Source organism: Macroventuria anomochaeta, assembly GCF_010093625.1.
Source record: "Macroventuria anomochaeta strain CBS 525.71 unplaced genomic scaffold BU25scaffold_57, whole genome shotgun sequence".
NCBI lineage: Eukaryota > Fungi > Ascomycota > Dothideomycetes > Pleosporales > Didymellaceae > Macroventuria > Macroventuria anomochaeta.
The window spans coordinates 160422-178623 of record NW_022985418.1 but is presented as its reverse complement, the minus strand read 5'-3'; the positions used below and the strand labels follow the sequence as shown (position 1 = coordinate 178623).

Below are 18202 nucleotides of genomic sequence, written 5' to 3'. Positions count from 1 at the left end.
ATCGTGGTAGTGCAGCTGCCCGTAGTCGTGCTGCTGCCGTGCCTTGCTCCCCATCCCCTCCGGCAAAATACAACAGCCGCGGCTGCCCAATCAGAGTGCCACAAAAGTTTGAGTGAGGAACTTGTTCATATAGGTCTATAGACTACTCCACCAGAAAATCTCATGATTATAACCATTGTGTGTGGCTCTACAGCCTCATTTTTGGTGGACCTATTTTGGTGGTTTGGCGCATTACGCAAATCCGCGCATTACGTGCACAGACACAGTAGCAAGCTCCTTAGGGTCCATTTTGAAAGCGAGGTGTTAATAGTATAGATGATCAAAAGCACAGTAACGTGTTGTGGCGGTGTGGCCAGAAACTATATGTGGCTGGAAACTATATGGCCGAGCTTATATTGTTTGGCAACAAGTTTACCCCTCAACTTACTGAATCCGGATGGTTGCACATGTGATCATTCATGAAACGGCTAGTAGATGAGAGATGCATGCTAGCACACGTGTCTCACGCGGCCCGTGCAACCGAGGCCCCGTAATTGAAGTAAGCGTCAAAAACATCAGCAATAGCCATAGGCATCGATTCTGCATGCTACATGCGCCGGAGTACAGTGATCTAGAGCGATGTTGCTTAATAGAGGTGGCCCGATTGTTTCTGTGACTTGGGTTTTGGTTTACCTCTCTACCATGGCCATGGAGAAGGAAGCGCGGGCTCGGTTCTAGAGCGATGATGTGACAGCGTGCCATGCTGTAAGCTCATGTAACTGTAACATCACCGCAAAACAGACCATGTCATTGTTCTCGCCTAGTCAGGGCAAAGTTGAGGTTTTGAATAAAGCCCAGCCGCTGAACGCCTCGCAGCCTTACGCAACCATGAATCTTTCCTCTAGCCATGGGGAATTCAATTACTTACGACATCGTTTCGAACGCCGGCACCATCATCGTCCTGAATAATTCTTGCATTTTGTTCGCAGAATGGGGTCAATTTGTGCCTTCGAGTATAGCAGAGATAGAGGAAGCTACAAGGGGACTATCGGTCTTGAAATCCTCATCTAAAAAGGATTAAAAGAAGCTGAAGAAAGGCAAAACTCTTAGTTTGCCAAGAAACAGCTCTAATGAGCCAGTGGTGGACGATGGAAGGCTTGCACCAGTGGAGACGTTACCAGCAGACAATGGCGGATCAAGCTCAACTACGATTTTTTCTAAAGAAAGCTCAAGGGAATGGAGCCGAGTATATTCGGAGCTGGGCCATCGGGTACTAAGCAGCCTATCGCCGTTCCAGAGATTGTGGAGCCAGGAGAAAGCAGAAACAGCGATAATCTCTCAAGTGCTGTCATGGTTGACGCCCACAAATCCGGAGCAGTACCCCAAACCACAATCGAGCCCAAAGAAGAGGAGGGAACACGTTTCCGAGTCTGCGCAGGCAACTTAATGTCCGCCTCCCCATGGTTTAACCGTGCTCTGAAAAAGAATGGATGGATGGAGTCCAGTTGGAACCCAGAGGCAGGTGGTTTCACATATCTGCTCAAGACTGGGAGGAAGAGGCGTTCGTCATTTTGATGGACGTGTTCCATCTTCGCAACCACAAAGTCCCTTGTGCAATAACACTGGAGATGCTGGCGAAGTTCGCGGTGTTAGCCGACTACTACGAATGCGGCGAATCTGTCGATCTGTTGGTCAATATATGGGTGGCAGATTTGAGGGTGAAGACACCCATTCCAACGACATACTTCCGGGACCTGGTATTGTGGATATGGATATCCTGGACCTTCAAGTTGTCAGATTTGTTCAAGCAAGTGACTGCTGTCGCTATCGGGCAGCCTGCTGAGCCTGTTCGAAACCTGGGGCTTCCAATTCCGGCTTGGATTACTGGTATGTGTATGTTGACATTGTGAGCTGATTACGCTTACATCGAGTAGACGAGATCGATCTCAGACGATACCGGGTCATGGAGTCTGTCGTGTCTGGGCTGGCTGAACAACTCGATGTCTATCGCAACGCCACATACACTTGTCCCATCGGCTCTAGCTATTCGTTTTGGTGCGGAAGTATGCTCTTGAGCGCACTGACGAAGGAAGTGGATTCGTGGGATCTCATCTCCCCACGGCTCAAGAGACCGTGTCTCGGGCAAACTTTCGATGCCCTCTGTGTTAAAGCACGTTCGATGGAGTCAGAGACGCGTGTTCATGGCGGCTATAGCCCTCATAGCTGTAATGTGAGCACAGCTGTCAACTCCATTGTAGATCTAGCTGTCGCCAGTGTAGCAGGGTTAGGTTTGAGAGAGAAGCCTGCCTGGGCAGGAGGCGCGAACTGAACGTCAAAACAAGGGACATGCTGGAGGTTAGGCCTCCCGATGTCCACAGATAAAATGAATTTCACCTCATCAGTTCGAATTCCCCTTTGGGTGTTATTGGCTCTCATACAGTCGCTTCTCTAATATGGTTGTAGTGACTTTGATCAAATCATAGTCTCCATTACGCTAACGTTGAGATGCAACTATCGTTTCTCCTTACTAATGGACAGGCAGGTCCCACAACGACAGTGCTCTGTAATTGATACTCTCCTCCTCTCGTAAAGCACATCTCTGCGTGGAGAAACGCACTCTGTCGCAAGACCATTTCGCACCAACTTCCAGAAAGTCCCTATTGCAAGTCTGCTTGGCTTTTGAAGAGCGCTTGATGTAGCGCGATAACACCCACTGAAATCCTGTGTCCAGTCGTGCATGTAATGGACACAGCCCGCTTATCTCGTTTATCTGTGCTTGGCTTGGACACTTCAGTAACGGTAGCCACGGGAAGAGTCACCATAAGGTCGGACAAAGGTCTATTGCTGTTATGAGACACAATTGGTGCAAGAGGTAGAAGAAGGTAGTTCCAGGGTGATTAGACGCAGCTAAGACGCGATGCTCGCAACAGGCACGTTAGCTTATACTTTTCTATTGTGCGTTCGTTTGGGTGTCATTGGGGCATTCTCTAAGATCAGAAATCAGATTCTCAATTTCCTTCCTCTGCTAACGCTAAGGCGGGGAGGACCAGAGGCTGTAGCAGCGCAAAGTGTATACTTGTCGAGCCAGGGGAAGTAGGTAACGCAATGCAAGTTAGTGACACAGTTAGTGACACAGTTGTCCACCATATGGACATGGTGCATCTATAGACAAAGAGTGCGATGACGGACAATTGCAAGCCAGCCGACTGCTTCTGACTCAGCTGAAACCCAGCTAGTTAAAGAGGAGTGTATGTCTGGCTTTACACACCATAAACAGAAGACGAGTGCCAAAAGTATTTTAGCCATCAGCGATGAGGTCTTCAGTTTACTCGGGACCGAGAATCCTGAAGGGCTTTAGAAGTCAGGTAGTCCTTGATCCTTTGATGGATCAGCGAGAAAACACTTTGGTACTCACCCTCACTAGAGAGTAATGCTTCATGTTGAATATACAGGAACGGCTGCAGCGAGCCAAACATACGAAGAAAAATATGTTTAGAAAACTACGCTAGTGGCTGGTACAATAGTATAAGAGTACGTAGGTGAAAAGCTTGATTAACTGCACTTTCACGGTTAAGTGGCTGTTTTGAAATTTGATCCGAACGAGCAAAATTCACATCAGGCGAACGGATGGTAGCGCTGGACGCCGCTATACAGCGAAAATCATTGATCCACACGCTCGGCGATAGAGCGTTAGTAGAAAATGAAGTGCCCATAGATGCCGAAACTGTGCGTGTTCACAACAAATCCACAGATTTGGTCCCTCGAAAGTGAACGCTCAGTCTTCCCAATCGACCTGTCGTGCTCTTGCTGGATTGCCAAAGGCAACGCGTTTTGCTGGGATATCCTGTGTACAGTTAGTCCTTTCTTTTTGTCTTGTTCGCTTTCACAATGGCTGATGCCCTTTTATCGCTACGTTTTCTATTGCTCAACCTAGCTCCTGACTAAGCACTACGAGTCAGTAGTGGAGCCTAGCGCAGAAGCCTATCATGTCGGGTAAGGTGTTCGTCGCAGGGCTATGAGATGGATTAGCCATTCTCGCGACGTCTCGGCTGCTCTCCCAAATTTGTATGGAGACTTTTGATATCCTTTCCGGCATTCGTTGTGGGACACCACCTGCATATAACACATTGTCGTCGTTGGTAGGTTCACGGCTTTGCAGCGACAGGATGATCATGCTGGGCTTGTGTTTTCCGGCACTTGACATGACTACCTCGCAACTGTCCCTCCAAACTCGGCTGCACGTGTTGCAATGTCCAGCTCCCCTGCCTTGCGACTAAGCACACTCTGTGACAAACAGAAAACTAAGCTCTGTCGCCGGCCGTTATGATGTACGGGGTTTTAAGATAAGTTATGACTGGTAGCTGTTATGATGGTAGTGATGGGGATGCTGACCGTGAGCACCTGCTCGATGCAAAGATCAGCCAAGGCTTTGAGCCTTGTGCTGTGCTGACAACGGTACTGACCGTCAGCAAGCCCACAATACGAAGCTGCGCCCTGATGATGCTGATCAGCAGCACTTTCTCGTTGTTGAGCTACGCAAGTTTAGAGACTTGTTCTGACTGCCACACGGTGTCCTTACCCGATCTGTTTTAAGTCTGTCATTGCTTCCATGGCCGCTTGGTCCGTGTGCTTTTGCTGTTAGGAGTGGACGTGGGCATCGCAATTTGGTTTCCCATCCCGGCTGAGGCCGTATTGGCGGCGGTACCGTACAGGCATCAAATCGGTGAGGTGGCGAGCGGGAGCCGTCCGTGCGAGGCCAAGTTACTCGGGCAATGGCTGTGGGCTGCCAACCAAACAAACCACCAAACCATACAACACTCGCCAGCAACGCAACCATGTCTTGACACTCACAACATGTCGAGCATCGAGATTGTGAAAACCTGGCTCAAATCCACGCACGAGGCTCGCTACCCCCTAACTCCTCCGCCGGAATACGTTATCGCGCCGCACCCTCACATGCGCAAGCGCAAGCGCGCCATGTCCCTGCCTGCAAATGCATCCGGCACCACATCTCACCGAGGCGAGAGCCCCAAGCGGCGCAGATTCAACGATACCGAAGATGTTGAGCCTGCACAAAGCGAGTCGCAATTTGGAAGCGAGAGTGTGCTGCCGCTCAAGGACAGCAACACATTTCCACCACCGGCCAGTCGCGCTTCCTCCAACCCCTCGCGTGCCCGAAGTCCGACACGCGAAACACCCATCATCCTAAAGAGCGCATCGCCGCCAGTGCTCACGGAGAGCCTCAACGGCCTGCGAGAACCCCCGCCTCAACACGTCGAACACCTTGGCGACTATCTTGCTGCGGGCGTCGATTTGCACTTCATTCCCCAGGGCCTTGAGGTACGGTGCACATGATCGGCGCCCTGCTTTCCGGGCTTTGTTGACGGCCGTATAGCATATAATCAAGAATGACTCCGATGTGGGCCACCAGATCATCAAACCTGCAGACTTCAATTCTGTCGATCCGCGCTCTGTCGAAGAGCTATCTGCAATATGGAGGAAAGTGAAGACAATTTTCCTCAATGCACGCGACTGCAAAGATGGTGGTCGAGATGAGAATGCCTGGTGCGATGATGTATTCCGGCCATTGCTCAAACTGGCCATACAGCTGTATGGCAAGGATCGATGGTGGCTTCAAAGCGTGTGAGTAGACAGCTGCCACTCTCCCTCAACCAAGAACAAGACCACTGAGACGTCACAGGCAATCGCAGTCGATCGACCCCCGCTACCTGTCGACGGTCACCGCTCGTAGCCTCACCGATCCCGCCCGGCGCAAAGCTATCGACCGCAAGACCGATTACGTCCTCTCATACTCGCATCGTCACCCAGCTACCTCAGCACTCTATAAGGAACTCGAAGAGACAAACATGGGAGACATTGGGCATACTATGGACACATTCACCAAGCGAACCGCCCTTTTCTCTGGCTTCGAAATCAAGCCTGCGTCCGGCGACCAGACCGAGGCCGAATTGCAGATAAGCATATGGTCGGCTGCATCTATCCGCAAGAAGCAGGAACTTGCAAGCTTAGCCCAGCTTCTCATCGAGCCTGCAGCAATGGTCGAACCTATGTTCACTATTGTTGGACACGAACACCATGTCTACTATTGTTATCCCCGCAATAATCTTGTTTCAGGGAGAAGTGGTGTGCACGTGCTTGGACCAGATCTCGATCGATTCGAACGACTTAGTACGGATTCTGTGCGCGGAATCTTCCGATTGCTCAGACTATATGGAAATGTTTTGGTGTACGGAATAGGCGAGGAAGAGAATAGGTATTGGGGTGGGGTTCTTGGGAAGACATTGACCCGGCTAGCCGGAATGTCTGAAGAGAAGGCGGGTCATCCTGATTGAAATGATTGCTCATCAAAAGCTGGGCAAGCTTGTCTTGCTTCCACGACAGCAGAAAGCGACCAGTATTCAGCTCAACAGACCACAACACAACGTTGCTAGCTACACCATGATGAAGCACCCTGGCCAGCGTTGATGCCCGCAGAGCTAGAGGTCTATTCTGCACTGTCTGCAGCGGGGACCTGCGGACTATTGTTGAGGGTAGCCCTCTGTCTGATTATCTTAATGTACACAGAGGTTTAGACATGAAACACAGCAGCAACTATTATGCAAATCTAGTGGTTGTCTGCATTGTGCGTATTATATCGTTCTTGAGAACTCTGAGCACTCTACAGCTGTTGAATTGCGCTTGACATCTTCACTCCTCGAGCCTGCTTGACAGGTTGGAAGATAGCCTTGGTCCTGGAATCTGAGGAGCGACTGCAAACCCCAAGCGACTGCTAATAGCCGCCGGAACCTCCAAGACCATGTATTCCAAGGAACTCTTCTTTAAGGTCCCTGTAAACAGAGAAACGTAAGCTGGCTACCGGTATTGGGCTTTGTGGATCAGCTGGTCTCCTGTTAACTGAAAACACACCTCCATCACTGGGTCTACAAGAAGGCGTACACGTCTCTTTAGCCAAGAAAGCCGACAAGGCAATCGGCTGCTGGCAATGTAACAGCAAGTTCCGGTACTAGTGCTACACATTCTGAAGTAGGCAGGCTGGTACAGGTAACGAAGCCTCTAGTTCCTCTTCCTGCAAACACGAGATTCTGATAGTTGTTGCAGCCATTAGTTGAATCATCGCTGGCTGAAACCTCTCCCAAAAGGCCATCGGTGCTACCAAGTCTTCACCTTCATCATGTACAGGATGGCATGCCCAGTTCTACCGCCTCGCCCGGATAGTCTACCCCTGACCACCCGAGCCTTGCTTAGGTGACTGTCAACCCCTACGGCTTTCTGTACCTCTGTTCATCCCCGAGAACCAATCGACTAGTGTCTACAAGCTTTGCTTAAGGCACGAATTGTAACATTTCGAACAGCCCCAAGATGAGTAGAACGTCAGGAAGCTGTGCTACCCCTAGTAGCTCTCGTTTCAACAACTTGGACGACGCGAATGTCAACGCTGTTACTGCCAATACGATGAACGTCAGGAAGCCTGATCTCTACCACGGAGACCGCAATAAGCTCAACGACTGGCTTATTCAATGGGACCTCTTCTTCCTGTTCCAAGGCGAGAGGATACCAGAGAATCGACGTGTCACGCTCGTCGCGAGTTATATGAGAGGCTCAGTCTTCAAGTGGATCAAGCTGTACCTCCAACAGTACAGTCAGGAGCACATGCCCAACGACGTCGATGCCTGGATGGCCAACTTTGACCAGTTCAAGGATAAGATCAGGCCTATCTTTGGAGTATCAAACAGGCCTACAATTGCGCGACGCAATATACAGTGCATCCGTCAAGACAAATTGGCTGCCAATTACACTGCAGACTTTCAGCAGCTTGCTGCTAGCACTGGCTGGGACGATACTGTGTTAATGACAATGTTCCGTCAGGGGCTCAAGCCTAAGGTCAAGGAAGAGCTGATGCGTACCGGTGCTTGCACTGAAAATCTTAACAAACTTGTAAATACATCTATTGATATTGACGTCAAGCTGTACCAATTGCAGCAGGAGCTACGCAATGACCCACGTCACCGTGCTGTCAGTGTCGACAAGCGTTCCCCACAACGCACGTGGATTGACAACCAAGGAAACCGCTACCAACCAAACACTGGTCGGCAAGTTCACAACAACACTCAAAGCAGATACTATGGACCAGAAGCTATGGACCTATCCAACATCAACAAAGGACCAGAGCGTTGGAATCAGAAGAATAGGGGCAGCAAGCACAACAAGTCCAAGACCACCTGCTACAGCTGTGGAAAACAAGGACACTATGCCAGGGGTTGTTGTACAAACAAGGTTGTTTGACAGTTGAACGTACCCACCAGTGGACAGGGTACCACTGACGACAGCGGCGAATGGAATATCCTCACTGACGATATGAGGCACTCCTATACCAGACCTGATAACGATTATATCGAGGCGTCCGATTAGGACACATCCCAAGGGACTGTAGTCCACAAGGCATACGACGGAGTTGCCAGCACACCAGAAGCGTACAAGCGCAGCAGAACGAGACAGTGCAGTAGAAACCCACGACGCCACACCTACCAGGATAACAGGCGTAACCAAGAACTACGCAAACGGTCCAACGATGTCGCCAAGATCAACAGACACACTGCCACGTTGCAACAGCCAGCTCGAGAAAGTCGATGGAGACCAGAAGAATCTCCGAGAACTGGATTTCAACAGAGAGTCGATTACGACTACCAGCCCTTGACCGCAGTACAACCTGGACTACCAACTCTCCGCAAACAGACTTGGTAATGAGGAGACTTTTTTAGGCCAGCGCCTACAAGCTCCAACAGTCGATCCCTGTACGCTATTGGGATTGACTCACTCATCAAACTCCCCATCCTACTAGAAGGAGTTGAGATGACGGCATTGATAGACTCAGGGGCACAGTCAAACTATGTATCTTCAAGAGCCGTGTGGCAAGCCGGACTTAGACCACAGCGGAAGGCAAACCTGTACTCCCTTAGAGTCGCCAACAGAGAGCCAATGCTGAAGAGCCAGAGATTACCCCTGAGGTATCGGCAGTCACTCTACAAATACATGTACACCAGGAAGGAATTACCTTAGATGTTTTTGGGATGGCCACTCATGATGTTATATTAGGACTTTTATGGTTACAAAAGCACAATCTGCGGATTGATTGGAAGAAATGACAGCTTTTGTTAGAAGGATGTAGTTGCAGCACTACTACATTCAAGCCTACGCAGCTCACGACACAGCTGGTAGATGAGAAGGAGATCAATAATATCTCTTTGAACAAGATGTGCCAACAGAAGAGCAGTCAGCCCCGCGGATACTGGATGCCCATGGATCCCGAGGCGAGGGTTGAGGAGACAGAGAGTGCACCTCCTGACATCCTGGAAGAATACAGAAGCTATAGAGAGGTTTTCCGCAATGAGAAGACTGCAAAGGCATTACCGCAGCACAAGCCCTGGGACTGTGAGATAAAGCTCCAGGAAGGAAAGGAACCGCCTTTTGGGCCACTATACGGACTCTTGGAAAGGGAACTGGACGTACTGTGCAAGTACCTATAGGAGAACCTTGAGAAAGGGTTCATACAAGAATCAGAATCCCCAGTGGGATTTCCCATCCTCTTTGTGTTTAAGAAGGATGGCACGCTACGACTGTGTATTGATTATCAGAAGCTCAACAACATCACAATCAAGAATCGATACCCGTTGCCAAACATACCCAAGCTACAGGATAGGTTAGCCAGAGCACAATACTTCACTGCCTTAGACCTCAGAGGAGCGTACAATATCATATGCATGAAGGAAGGCGAGGAATGGAAGACAGCGTTCAGAACACGCTATGGACACTACGAGTACCTGGTGATGCCGTTCGGACTCACCAACGCGCCAGCTACGTGTCAGGCACTGGTCAACAACGTACTGGGAGCACACCTTGACAGAATGGTAGTGGCTTACCTTGACAATATCCTAGTGTACTCAAAAACGCTGGAGGAGCACGTCTCCCACGTACAGGAAGTGCTAGAGTGCCTAAGAAAGGCAGACCTACGGCTCAAGCCAGAGAAGTGCAAATGGCACAAAGAAGAGGTCAAATTTCTTGGAAATATCATAGGCTGACATGGAGTCAAGATGAGTAACAAGAAGATACAGGTTGTCAAGGACTGGCCAATGCCTACAACAGTCAAGAGTGTACAGGAGTTCCTTGGTTTTGTCAATTTTAACCAACGCTTCATCAAGGACTACTCTACAAAGGCCTTACCGCGAGCCTGCGCTACACAAGAACGAGACGGCAAGTGGCATCTGATCGTGTATTATTCACAGAAGTTCTCAGGACCTGAAGAACATTACAATGTACACAATAAGGAGCTTTTAGCCATTGTATCAGCCCTACAGCACTGGCAAATCTATGCAGAGAGCTGTTCGAACCTCACTATCTATACAGACCACAAGAACCTAGTACACTTCACGACAACCAAGTGTTACAAACACGTACAAAAGAGAAGGAACTATCATGTCATCCTGACATGGCTTGCAGCCAATAACAATCCACCCAGCTACTCCTCATGGAACCTCATGGAACCTCATGGAACCTCATGGAACCCCATGGAACAACACAGAATCTTCCAGTTGCTGACAAATGCTGACAAATGATTACAAATGATTACAAATGCCAATGTATCTAGAACATTCCAGGAGCCAGCAGTCTGTCTATAAAGGCAGCCTGCCCTCCTGCTCAGATAATTCATGCTTGCAACTCAATTCAAATCGACTTTCAATTCATTCCTCAACTCACTCCTTACTGATCCTATGTGGTATCCCCACACTTGATCCCTTCTTTATCACTTATCCTTTTTACCACTTGTGGTATCCCCACACTTGGTCTCTTCTACACCCTTATCTCCAACAAGCCTGAACTATCCTTCCACCAATTCTTCCATCTCAGAGAGCAGTTGGTATCCCCAGCTGGCCCCCTCTCACATATTGGGCCTGGGGACAGTGGTTATTGAACGTAGGAAGAGCGGCCATTGGAGAAGTCACGCCCATTGTACAAGCTACCCCATGGCCACGTGAGTACACTAGGATGATACAAATAGTCTAGCGTCCTATGGGATGGAAGCAAGCAAGCCATGGGATTCCCACGCAGTCTCACATATCCTATGGGACTTTGGGACAATGTCTCATAAGACAGTAAGATACTGTAGGACTCCATACAATCATTCAAGTATATAGCATGTAGGAACACAACCCTTATGGTTTGTGTTCAACCTTGTCAATTAAGTTTGTCATTGGATCTCAATCAACCTTCAAGCTAGACAGATTGCCTGTACTACTCATCATTACCCCAAGCCGTTGTTAGGTATTTCACCCAGGCAACTTACCCCTACTGTTCCAGAACCAGAGCTCATCCTCAAGAACCAATCAAATAGTACTTACGAGCTTTGCTTAAAGTACAACTTCAACACATGGACGCAAAATTCGCAATCATTTTGCATGTAAGATGCAGGTGTTGAACCATAAGTTGATCTATGTAAGTTACAAGCTCTAACTCTTCTTCAGGGGTGAGTAACTATTGGTTGATGGCCTTGTCTTCTATGGACCCTATAACACCACAATGTTTGCGCAACAACATTGATCGCTCAACACCATGATTATCAGCAATATCTTGGTAGCAAAGTTCTCTGGCTGCATCAGCTGTGTCTGCATCTTCAAGCGCATCCTCCATCGACATTGTGGCGTTGAGTTATGGTGTTAAGGAAATATTTGTGTTTTGGCGATCGCGTGCAGAACGCGATCGCGTGCAGCACGGGGACGAGCACGGTAGAATAGTGTCACGGGTATATACTGTTCGGTTCCCAGTACCCATATCTACTGGGTTACTGTACCTTTTTGTTTGGTGTAGCTCAGGTGGGACCGAGCCGAGCCCTCACAAATAGCCAATAAGATACCGGCGCTTGGTTCTGTACCAATTCTGGGTGGGTGCATACATTCCGTCGATTGTTATACCGGCGTTCCCAGATATCGTATGCTATTCTCTCGATCTTTGACCAGACTGCCCTCGGCTGACAGTGCCTTGCAGATTCTGAGATTTGGCGAAATAACGCATATGATCAGTCGTATCCTGATCTTGAACGATATACCGCATAGACCACGGTCAAACACCATACTGAAGAACGAAATGTCCTTTTTGCAGGCTCTTTGGCGCTGGCGACAGTGGTTTGCTTGGACGCAACCCTGTGCCTTCTCAGCTTCAGCCACGGGCTGAAACCATTGCTCATGGACTCTGGCTGGAAGCAAGGAAGATACGAGTTCGAGCCAATCCATGCGCAGAGTCGCTTGTCGGCGAGACTGAGACTCGAACTCGATTGATAACTAAGTAGCCATCAATACTCACAGTAATGTCAATTCTAATACTCATATATCAGTGTCTAAAAGATCACATTCTACTCAGGCAGGCGAGAACAGACTCAAAAACATATAGCTATTTAATCCGTTGGTAAGGCCCTTTTCTCAGCTGAGGTACATGAAGAACATCTTAGAGAGACGCCGAGCTGGATGATATTCCCACCTTTGCCAGTTAACACAGACAGGTCCCTCTGGTTACACTGACCTCGCACCAGCACCCCGTAATGTCTCTTCTCTTCTAATATACGCCATGGGGTGAGGTCGCTCGCCTTCGGAAATGCCTCTCAACACGCGGAAAAGTGCCCGGTGGGTGCAATGCTCTAGATTGTCACTTGGCAGGCCAGTTCGCGCAAGACTTCGAACGATTTTGTTCCACAGTTGCGATCTTTCCAAAGTCTCCATCTCAGCCACGATAGTGTCGATCCGTCCCCCAAGTTCGTCCTGTCTCTGGAGGTACGTGTTGTTTACAACGGCCATGATATAGCCATCAGTCTCAAACAAGCCGTTGTGATGTACCTCATCGCAAAGCATATCGAATTGTCCTCGACCAAGTGCTTCTAACAAGTCTTCGACCCAACGAAGGAATCTTCTAAAAGCGGGTTTTCGCATGGCGATTGGATGTCGGGCGATTTGGAACAGCACCACGAAAGCGTGGTAAAGGAGAATGAATGTATCCTTGTGGGGCTCGAAGATCGAGCGCAACGACCCACCACGGGCAAGGACAGTGTCGCGAATAGCCGTGCAAAGACGGATCCAAGGGTGACCCCAGAGACGTCGGCGACGAGATTTACGGACCCATTCGATCACCCTGTCAACGCCTTCTTCTGCGTACGCTCTCATGGCAACGGCCTCCCAAGGCACCAAGACCTCGTTCGGCTGCAGTTGTGCAACAGCTTCTTCGCGGCTCTGGAACTGAGCATCGCCGGTCAATTGTCGAATCTGTTCAGCTTTGAGAGAATCGGCAATGAAGAGTTCGCGTCGACAGTTCGGGCAAGTGTTGCGCTCGGGGCGGGCAGAGTGGTGCCATCGGGCAATGCAGCAGTAATGGAAAAAGTGGCGGCATGGCTGTAAGCTCACAATGGCTTTGCCCCTGCATCTTGGATGCATGCAACAGTTTGAAGCGACATCTGCAAAGGACTCCAAACAGATGCCGCAGGCTGTACCTGGCGCAGGAGGCGCCACGGGTTCCGAGTTTAGAGGTATGAGGTCTTTGAGGTATTGTTGCTGTGACGGTGGGCGGAGGATGTTGCTTGAGTCGTTGCAGGTTGCTCCTTCCACTGACTGAGGAGAGGTCACGCCTGCTGTTGGCGCCGCACTCAGCATTGCTGCCATTTGTCGATTACCGGAGAAAGATTTAGGTTGAGGAGAGTTGCGGAGCCCTCTTTGCACGAGGTGGGGACTCGGCGCAAAATCTTTTCGCCACGATAGGCAGTGAAGGTGAAAGACAACATCAGTCTAGGCACTCAAATGGCATCCTACTCACGAATGTCTGCAATGATGACTCATTTTACTTGCTTGCTGCAAATCCAATATTACTCATGTATGCCTACCAAGGTGGGTGCTCACAGCAAAACTGAACGCATCTTGCGCAACTTTCTCGCACTCAAGCACGCCAGACCGATTCGTTGGCCACATCTGCTTCTCAGTCTCGTACCGATCCTTCGCCCCTATGGATTTGCGATGCAACTCGCTCAGCTGTGGAAACGGCGCGCCTGAACCTTGTATCCATTCACCCCGTCACGAATGGTGTTCATCAGTCTTATCAGCTCCGCCCACACGACCAGCTTATAAAATAGTATCGCAATCGGCGAAGTACATACACTTGCACGTTGGCAAGTTCCAATCCTTGGAAAGCTGGACTACGGGCAGCACTACGGCATTATGCTAGTCTGGCTTCGAAGCACGTTGGCCGCCACTCTCGGTACAACTCGTCCGCATGGGCGTCGACGTAATCCTTGAGCAGCCACAGCTGCGCAGCAGCGACCTCTTCCTCGGACCAGCAGACGACGTTCTCACGACCACTCAATTCGGCGACGTGCCTCGCAGCTGTCACCTTCTAGTTCAGGTAATGTAGGTGAGTGGGATAGTAAGAATGTAGAGCGAGTTGGAGTCGTGTTGAGCTCTGCTGTCATCCCAAGAGAAGGCAGCTCCGCCACGTGGGTGATGATGCCATCGCTTTGCGGTCGCGGCGTTTCGCTGAAGCTTACCTCGAGGTCGGCGATATCAAGCTCAGTCTTGACAGAACTAAAGTTGTAACGGGGAGAGCAGGCCGCATGAGGACCCAGGTACTTGATGGGACTACCTAGCCCGGATGAGCCTGGGCTATGCGAAAAGTCGTACCATACATCGGTGGGATACCTCGTCCCTCGAACTTCAGTAACAATATCAAGGATAGAAGGCTGGTTTCCTCGCGGTGCAGGATCGACGTAGACATTTTGCTGTACGGAAGTGGCCGAAGAGCCAAGCAGTGTACTTACGAGTGATTCAGTCTTGTGTCGCTCAAGGTACATAGACGGTTGACTCATGCGCCACACATTCTCGGGGATGTCCGCCTCGCCGTTCGGTCCATTGCTTAAGTGGGCCACATCTCCTGAGGGACGCGGATTTTCTTTAGAGTGGCGCCTACGAAAGCCAGGAGACGGTCGCGACGAACGCTGACTAGCGCTTGGAGAACTTTTCTCACGATTCCTCAGTGTTTCGACCACGGATGGCGAGTCGTACTCAAAATAGTCCCTTCTTGGTGTCGAGAGTTTGCTCACAGGCTCCGAGTCGGTGTAATGTATTAATACCCTGTGCAGTGACTCGGGATCTCTGATACCCGATGCTCGCCACTGTTCTCGAGTACACGTGGTCTTCGTGGCGTTGTTTTGGAAGAACTCTGCGCATAGCTCTTGGATCTCCGGGCTGTGTACCTTCCTGCAGTTGAGGTGCTCATGCCTATTGCATCGGCAAACCATGTCTTTTCCCTCGCTCAGGTAGTGAAAGCGTTCAGCACGCACACCACTTACAGCACAATCGATATTCTGTCGTTTGTAGTATCGATAGAAGTCTGGCTGGTTGAATGAATTGGTACTAAACTTGTCCATGTATCGTGTGATGGCAATCGCCAGGTTCTTGTCGTCGGCACTCACTAGATGTGCTCTTTCATGATCCTGCACTCTGAAGCATCGACATGCTTGGAACTGACTGTTGTCAGTATAGTGCAGACATGAGGCCCGGCTCGAGACTGGACCACCCTTATTTGCAAGATGTGTGACGCGAGCGGGATACCTGTCGCCCGTTCGTTTATTTCGTGCTACGATAACTTCAGCTCTCTTCCGACTCTGCGAAGCCATATCTTGTGAGGTTCAGTGTCAATTGAGTTCGTCTAGTCTCGTCAGCTGAATCTTGGGTAACCATCTTGATATGAGAACTTTTGCTGCCTGTTGATGAATGCGGCTTTATTCGTGTTTGAGCGAGCGGTAGGTTTCTGAACAGAGTCGATGATGCAGTGGATGAACAAAGCAAGATTAGACGATCAAGAGACATTGTGCAACTCACTACCTTCGGTACTACGCTGATCATGTCGAGGACGAAGAAGGACATTGTGAAATGCCCACTTTGGGGGTCTGGATTTGCACGTCATATCATGAAAGAATACAGTTCATTGACAGTAGAGCAACCGAATAGAGGCGTTGTAGACTTACGGAACAGATCTCGACCATTGATTGGCAACTAAATCCGCAACGAGTTCTGAACTGGTTAGGACGCTGGATGAGAATGCAGATTTGTTGATTCGAAAATTCATTATGCGCTCTTTTCGATTGCGGTCTTTGTGAAAATGGCACCCAGACCAAGGTCTCTCAAGTATCATGTGGTCTAATTTTCGTATGACAACAATACCGTTGTGGGCAAGTGCACAGTTGGCGGTGGTGGGTGAATTCTGCATGCAACTCTCGATGCACGGGAAACACGGATCTAAAGATGATCTGGCTGTTGGCGGCCTCTTGGTCAGCTGTGGAGAAAACGTTTCTCCTGCTCAAAGTCGGGATTGGACCGGCGTGTCACAGAGCGGTGAGATCGTACCTATGGAGGACGGTCATAGTGGAGATATTGCAAAGAATGACCAAGACGGTCTCGTGGGTGCCCAATCTGCTCTTGCTCGTAGCCTCGCTGTCTTGATTAGTACGCGCGATAACCAGCCGCCTGCCGGTTTGGCAAGATGGGAACGCCGAAGAGCACAGTGCGGCAATTCGGACAGCGGTTTTGCTGAGGCCCATTGGTAGTGCGGAACCATGGTTCGATGCAATGGTGGTGGAAGTAATGGCCGCATATCTTGGCTTTGGCGACCTCTTTGTCCACTGCGGTGCCTTTGATGTTCCTCGAATTAAGGTTCTTGAAGGCTTTATCCGATGGTACAAGTGGCTCTAAGCATATGCTGCATGCTTCAACTGAGATAATACCTCGACAGGTCGTCAAGACTGTGTCCACTGTTAGCTCTGCTGCAAGGGCCGTTCCCATGTTGACAAGATGGCAAGGTGGTTGTGTCGATCTGGTTAGATTGTCACAAAGAAGGAGGGGCGTTCAGGCTTAAGCGCTTATGCGCCGAAAGCAACCCTTTCACAATGTCGTTGTTCGTATCAAGTGCTCTTGAAATTGTATCGTAGCTTTGTCTCGAAACGCTCTGGGGTATTCGCTCATGACGCGTTTCACGCCCAAGCACAACATATATCGGAGCGAGCTTCTCAAGGCGCTTCACGGCCTGACAGCGACTGACAGCTCCGTGATATGAACGAACGGAAATACGGAAAGTGTATGATGTCAGAAGTATGTATATCGATAAGGGAGACAGGGAAATGACCATGATGTGTTGTTGTTGTTGATTCAACCCCGCCTGCCGAACATGTCATGCTTTGACCACCTTCAACGGCTCTCACCACTTTCTTGTGAGGACCTTCACAGTCTGATACCTCATCTATGGGCTCGTACGACTGAGCATACTGCAACATACCTGTACCAACGCGACCAATCACTATCACGTAGGCCACCGGCCACTTCATGTCACCTAATACCTCCACAACAACGAGAGATGACTTCACCGCCTTTGTCCTCAACTTCGACTGCGGACCGGACGCGCACTTGATGTCCAAGCATCTTTTCAATCACCATCAAACCTTGATCCGGCTCCTGGTCCGTCCCTCGGCTATGACACTGAACTTGGAACAGACATTTAACACACCAACAAATAACAAAAACAAGGTTTACTTCATGTCCGTAAGACTTGAGTCCCGTTGTACTCATCCCTGTAAATACATATTGACGACTTTGGCTGTACAGTTGGGACTTCTTGCTCCGCAGCTTCCAATTGCTGGTAGCGAGGGTAGACCCAGAGATTAACTCGCAGGGGAGTGTTTATCGATTTTGTCAGTCGCGCAGTGCTAGTGAAGAGCCTCATGTTGGATGCCACAGGCAAGTCGGAAAAAATGAACGCTAGTGTTGGTTATTACTGTACTAAGGCATTAATCTGTTCGCGGCGCACGGGCCGAACCCCAACCACCACAAATGCAATGACCAACATCACAACTTCAACCCGCTACTGCACAACCACAATGAGGGCTTTTGGAGCTGAAATTTCAGGAGATCGCGTCCCAGGTGGTGAATTGTCTGTTCGCCAAAGGGATAGTATTGTCTCCAAGGCAGAGGCAGGCTGTACTACCAAGGAACTAGCAGAAGAATTCAGCTGTTCACGTCGCACAATCCAGAAGACAATCCAGCGGTACAACATGACTGGCAACAACCAATCTAAGCCTCGGCCTGGTCAACCTCCACGTATATCCCGTCGAGAAAGACGTTATCTCCAT

The 18202-nt window shown here is 49.7% G+C and overlaps 6 protein-coding genes across 6 annotated transcripts; 3 read left to right on the top strand and 3 right to left on the bottom strand.

The window, feature by feature from the left end:
- Nucleotides 1-1215: 1215 nt before the first annotated feature.
- BU25DRAFT_483175 (uncharacterized protein) lies at nucleotides 1216-2314 on the top strand (the record flags this gene model as incomplete). Its single annotated transcript, XM_033711165.1, has 3 exons — nucleotides 1216-1540; nucleotides 1633-1866; nucleotides 1914-2314. 3 exons carry the CDS (start codon nucleotides 1216-1218, stop codon nucleotides 2306-2308), a joined length of 954 nt encoding a protein of 317 aa, XP_033555543.1. The 3' UTR covers nucleotides 2309-2314.
- Nucleotides 2315-4335: 2021 nt separating this feature from the next.
- On the bottom strand, nucleotides 4336-4904 carry BU25DRAFT_240532 (uncharacterized protein). The gene has a single exon (XM_033701519.1). It carries the CDS (start codon nucleotides 4814-4816, stop codon nucleotides 4487-4489), a length of 330 nt encoding a protein of 109 aa, XP_033555542.1. The 5' UTR covers nucleotides 4817-4904; the 3' UTR covers nucleotides 4336-4486.
- BU25DRAFT_495883 (uncharacterized protein) lies at nucleotides 4834-6640 on the top strand (the record flags this gene model as incomplete). Its single annotated transcript, XM_033711891.1, has 3 exons — nucleotides 4834-5319; nucleotides 5375-5622; nucleotides 5681-6640. The coding sequence occupies 3 exons, from the start codon at nucleotides 4834-4836 to the stop codon at nucleotides 6330-6332; spliced, it is 1386 nt and encodes a 461-aa protein (XP_033555541.1). The 3' UTR covers nucleotides 6333-6640.
- Nucleotides 6641-12690: 6050 nt separating this feature from the next.
- BU25DRAFT_483159 (uncharacterized protein) lies at nucleotides 12691-14358 on the bottom strand (the record flags this gene model as incomplete). Its single annotated transcript, XM_033711164.1, has 2 exons — nucleotides 13913-14358; nucleotides 12691-13630 (listed from the first exon to the last, which is right to left on the bottom strand). Coding segments are annotated over exons 1-2 (1025 nt in total), but the record flags the coding sequence as incomplete, so codon positions are not given.
- Nucleotides 14242-15947, bottom strand: BU25DRAFT_463824 (uncharacterized protein; the record flags this gene model as incomplete). The annotated part of the gene is made up of 3 exons (XM_033710633.1): nucleotides 14242-14418; nucleotides 14570-15544; nucleotides 15903-15947. 3 exons carry the CDS (start codon nucleotides 15945-15947, stop codon nucleotides 14242-14244), a joined length of 1197 nt encoding a protein of 398 aa, XP_033555539.1.
- Nucleotides 15948-17950: 2003 nt separating this feature from the next.
- Nucleotides 17951-18199, top strand: BU25DRAFT_354681 (uncharacterized protein; the record flags this gene model as incomplete). The annotated part of the gene is made up of 1 exon (XM_033703522.1): nucleotides 17951-18199. A coding segment is annotated over one exon (249 nt), but the record flags the coding sequence as incomplete, so codon positions are not given.
- Between the last annotated feature and the right edge of the window lie 3 nt (nucleotides 18200-18202).

Bases quoted from the DNA above. Each gene is read 5' to 3' on its own strand.
- BU25DRAFT_240532 (XM_033701519.1), bottom strand. From the start codon at position 4,816: ATGGTTGCGTTGCTGGCGAGTGTTGTATGGTTTGGTGGTTTGTTTGGT.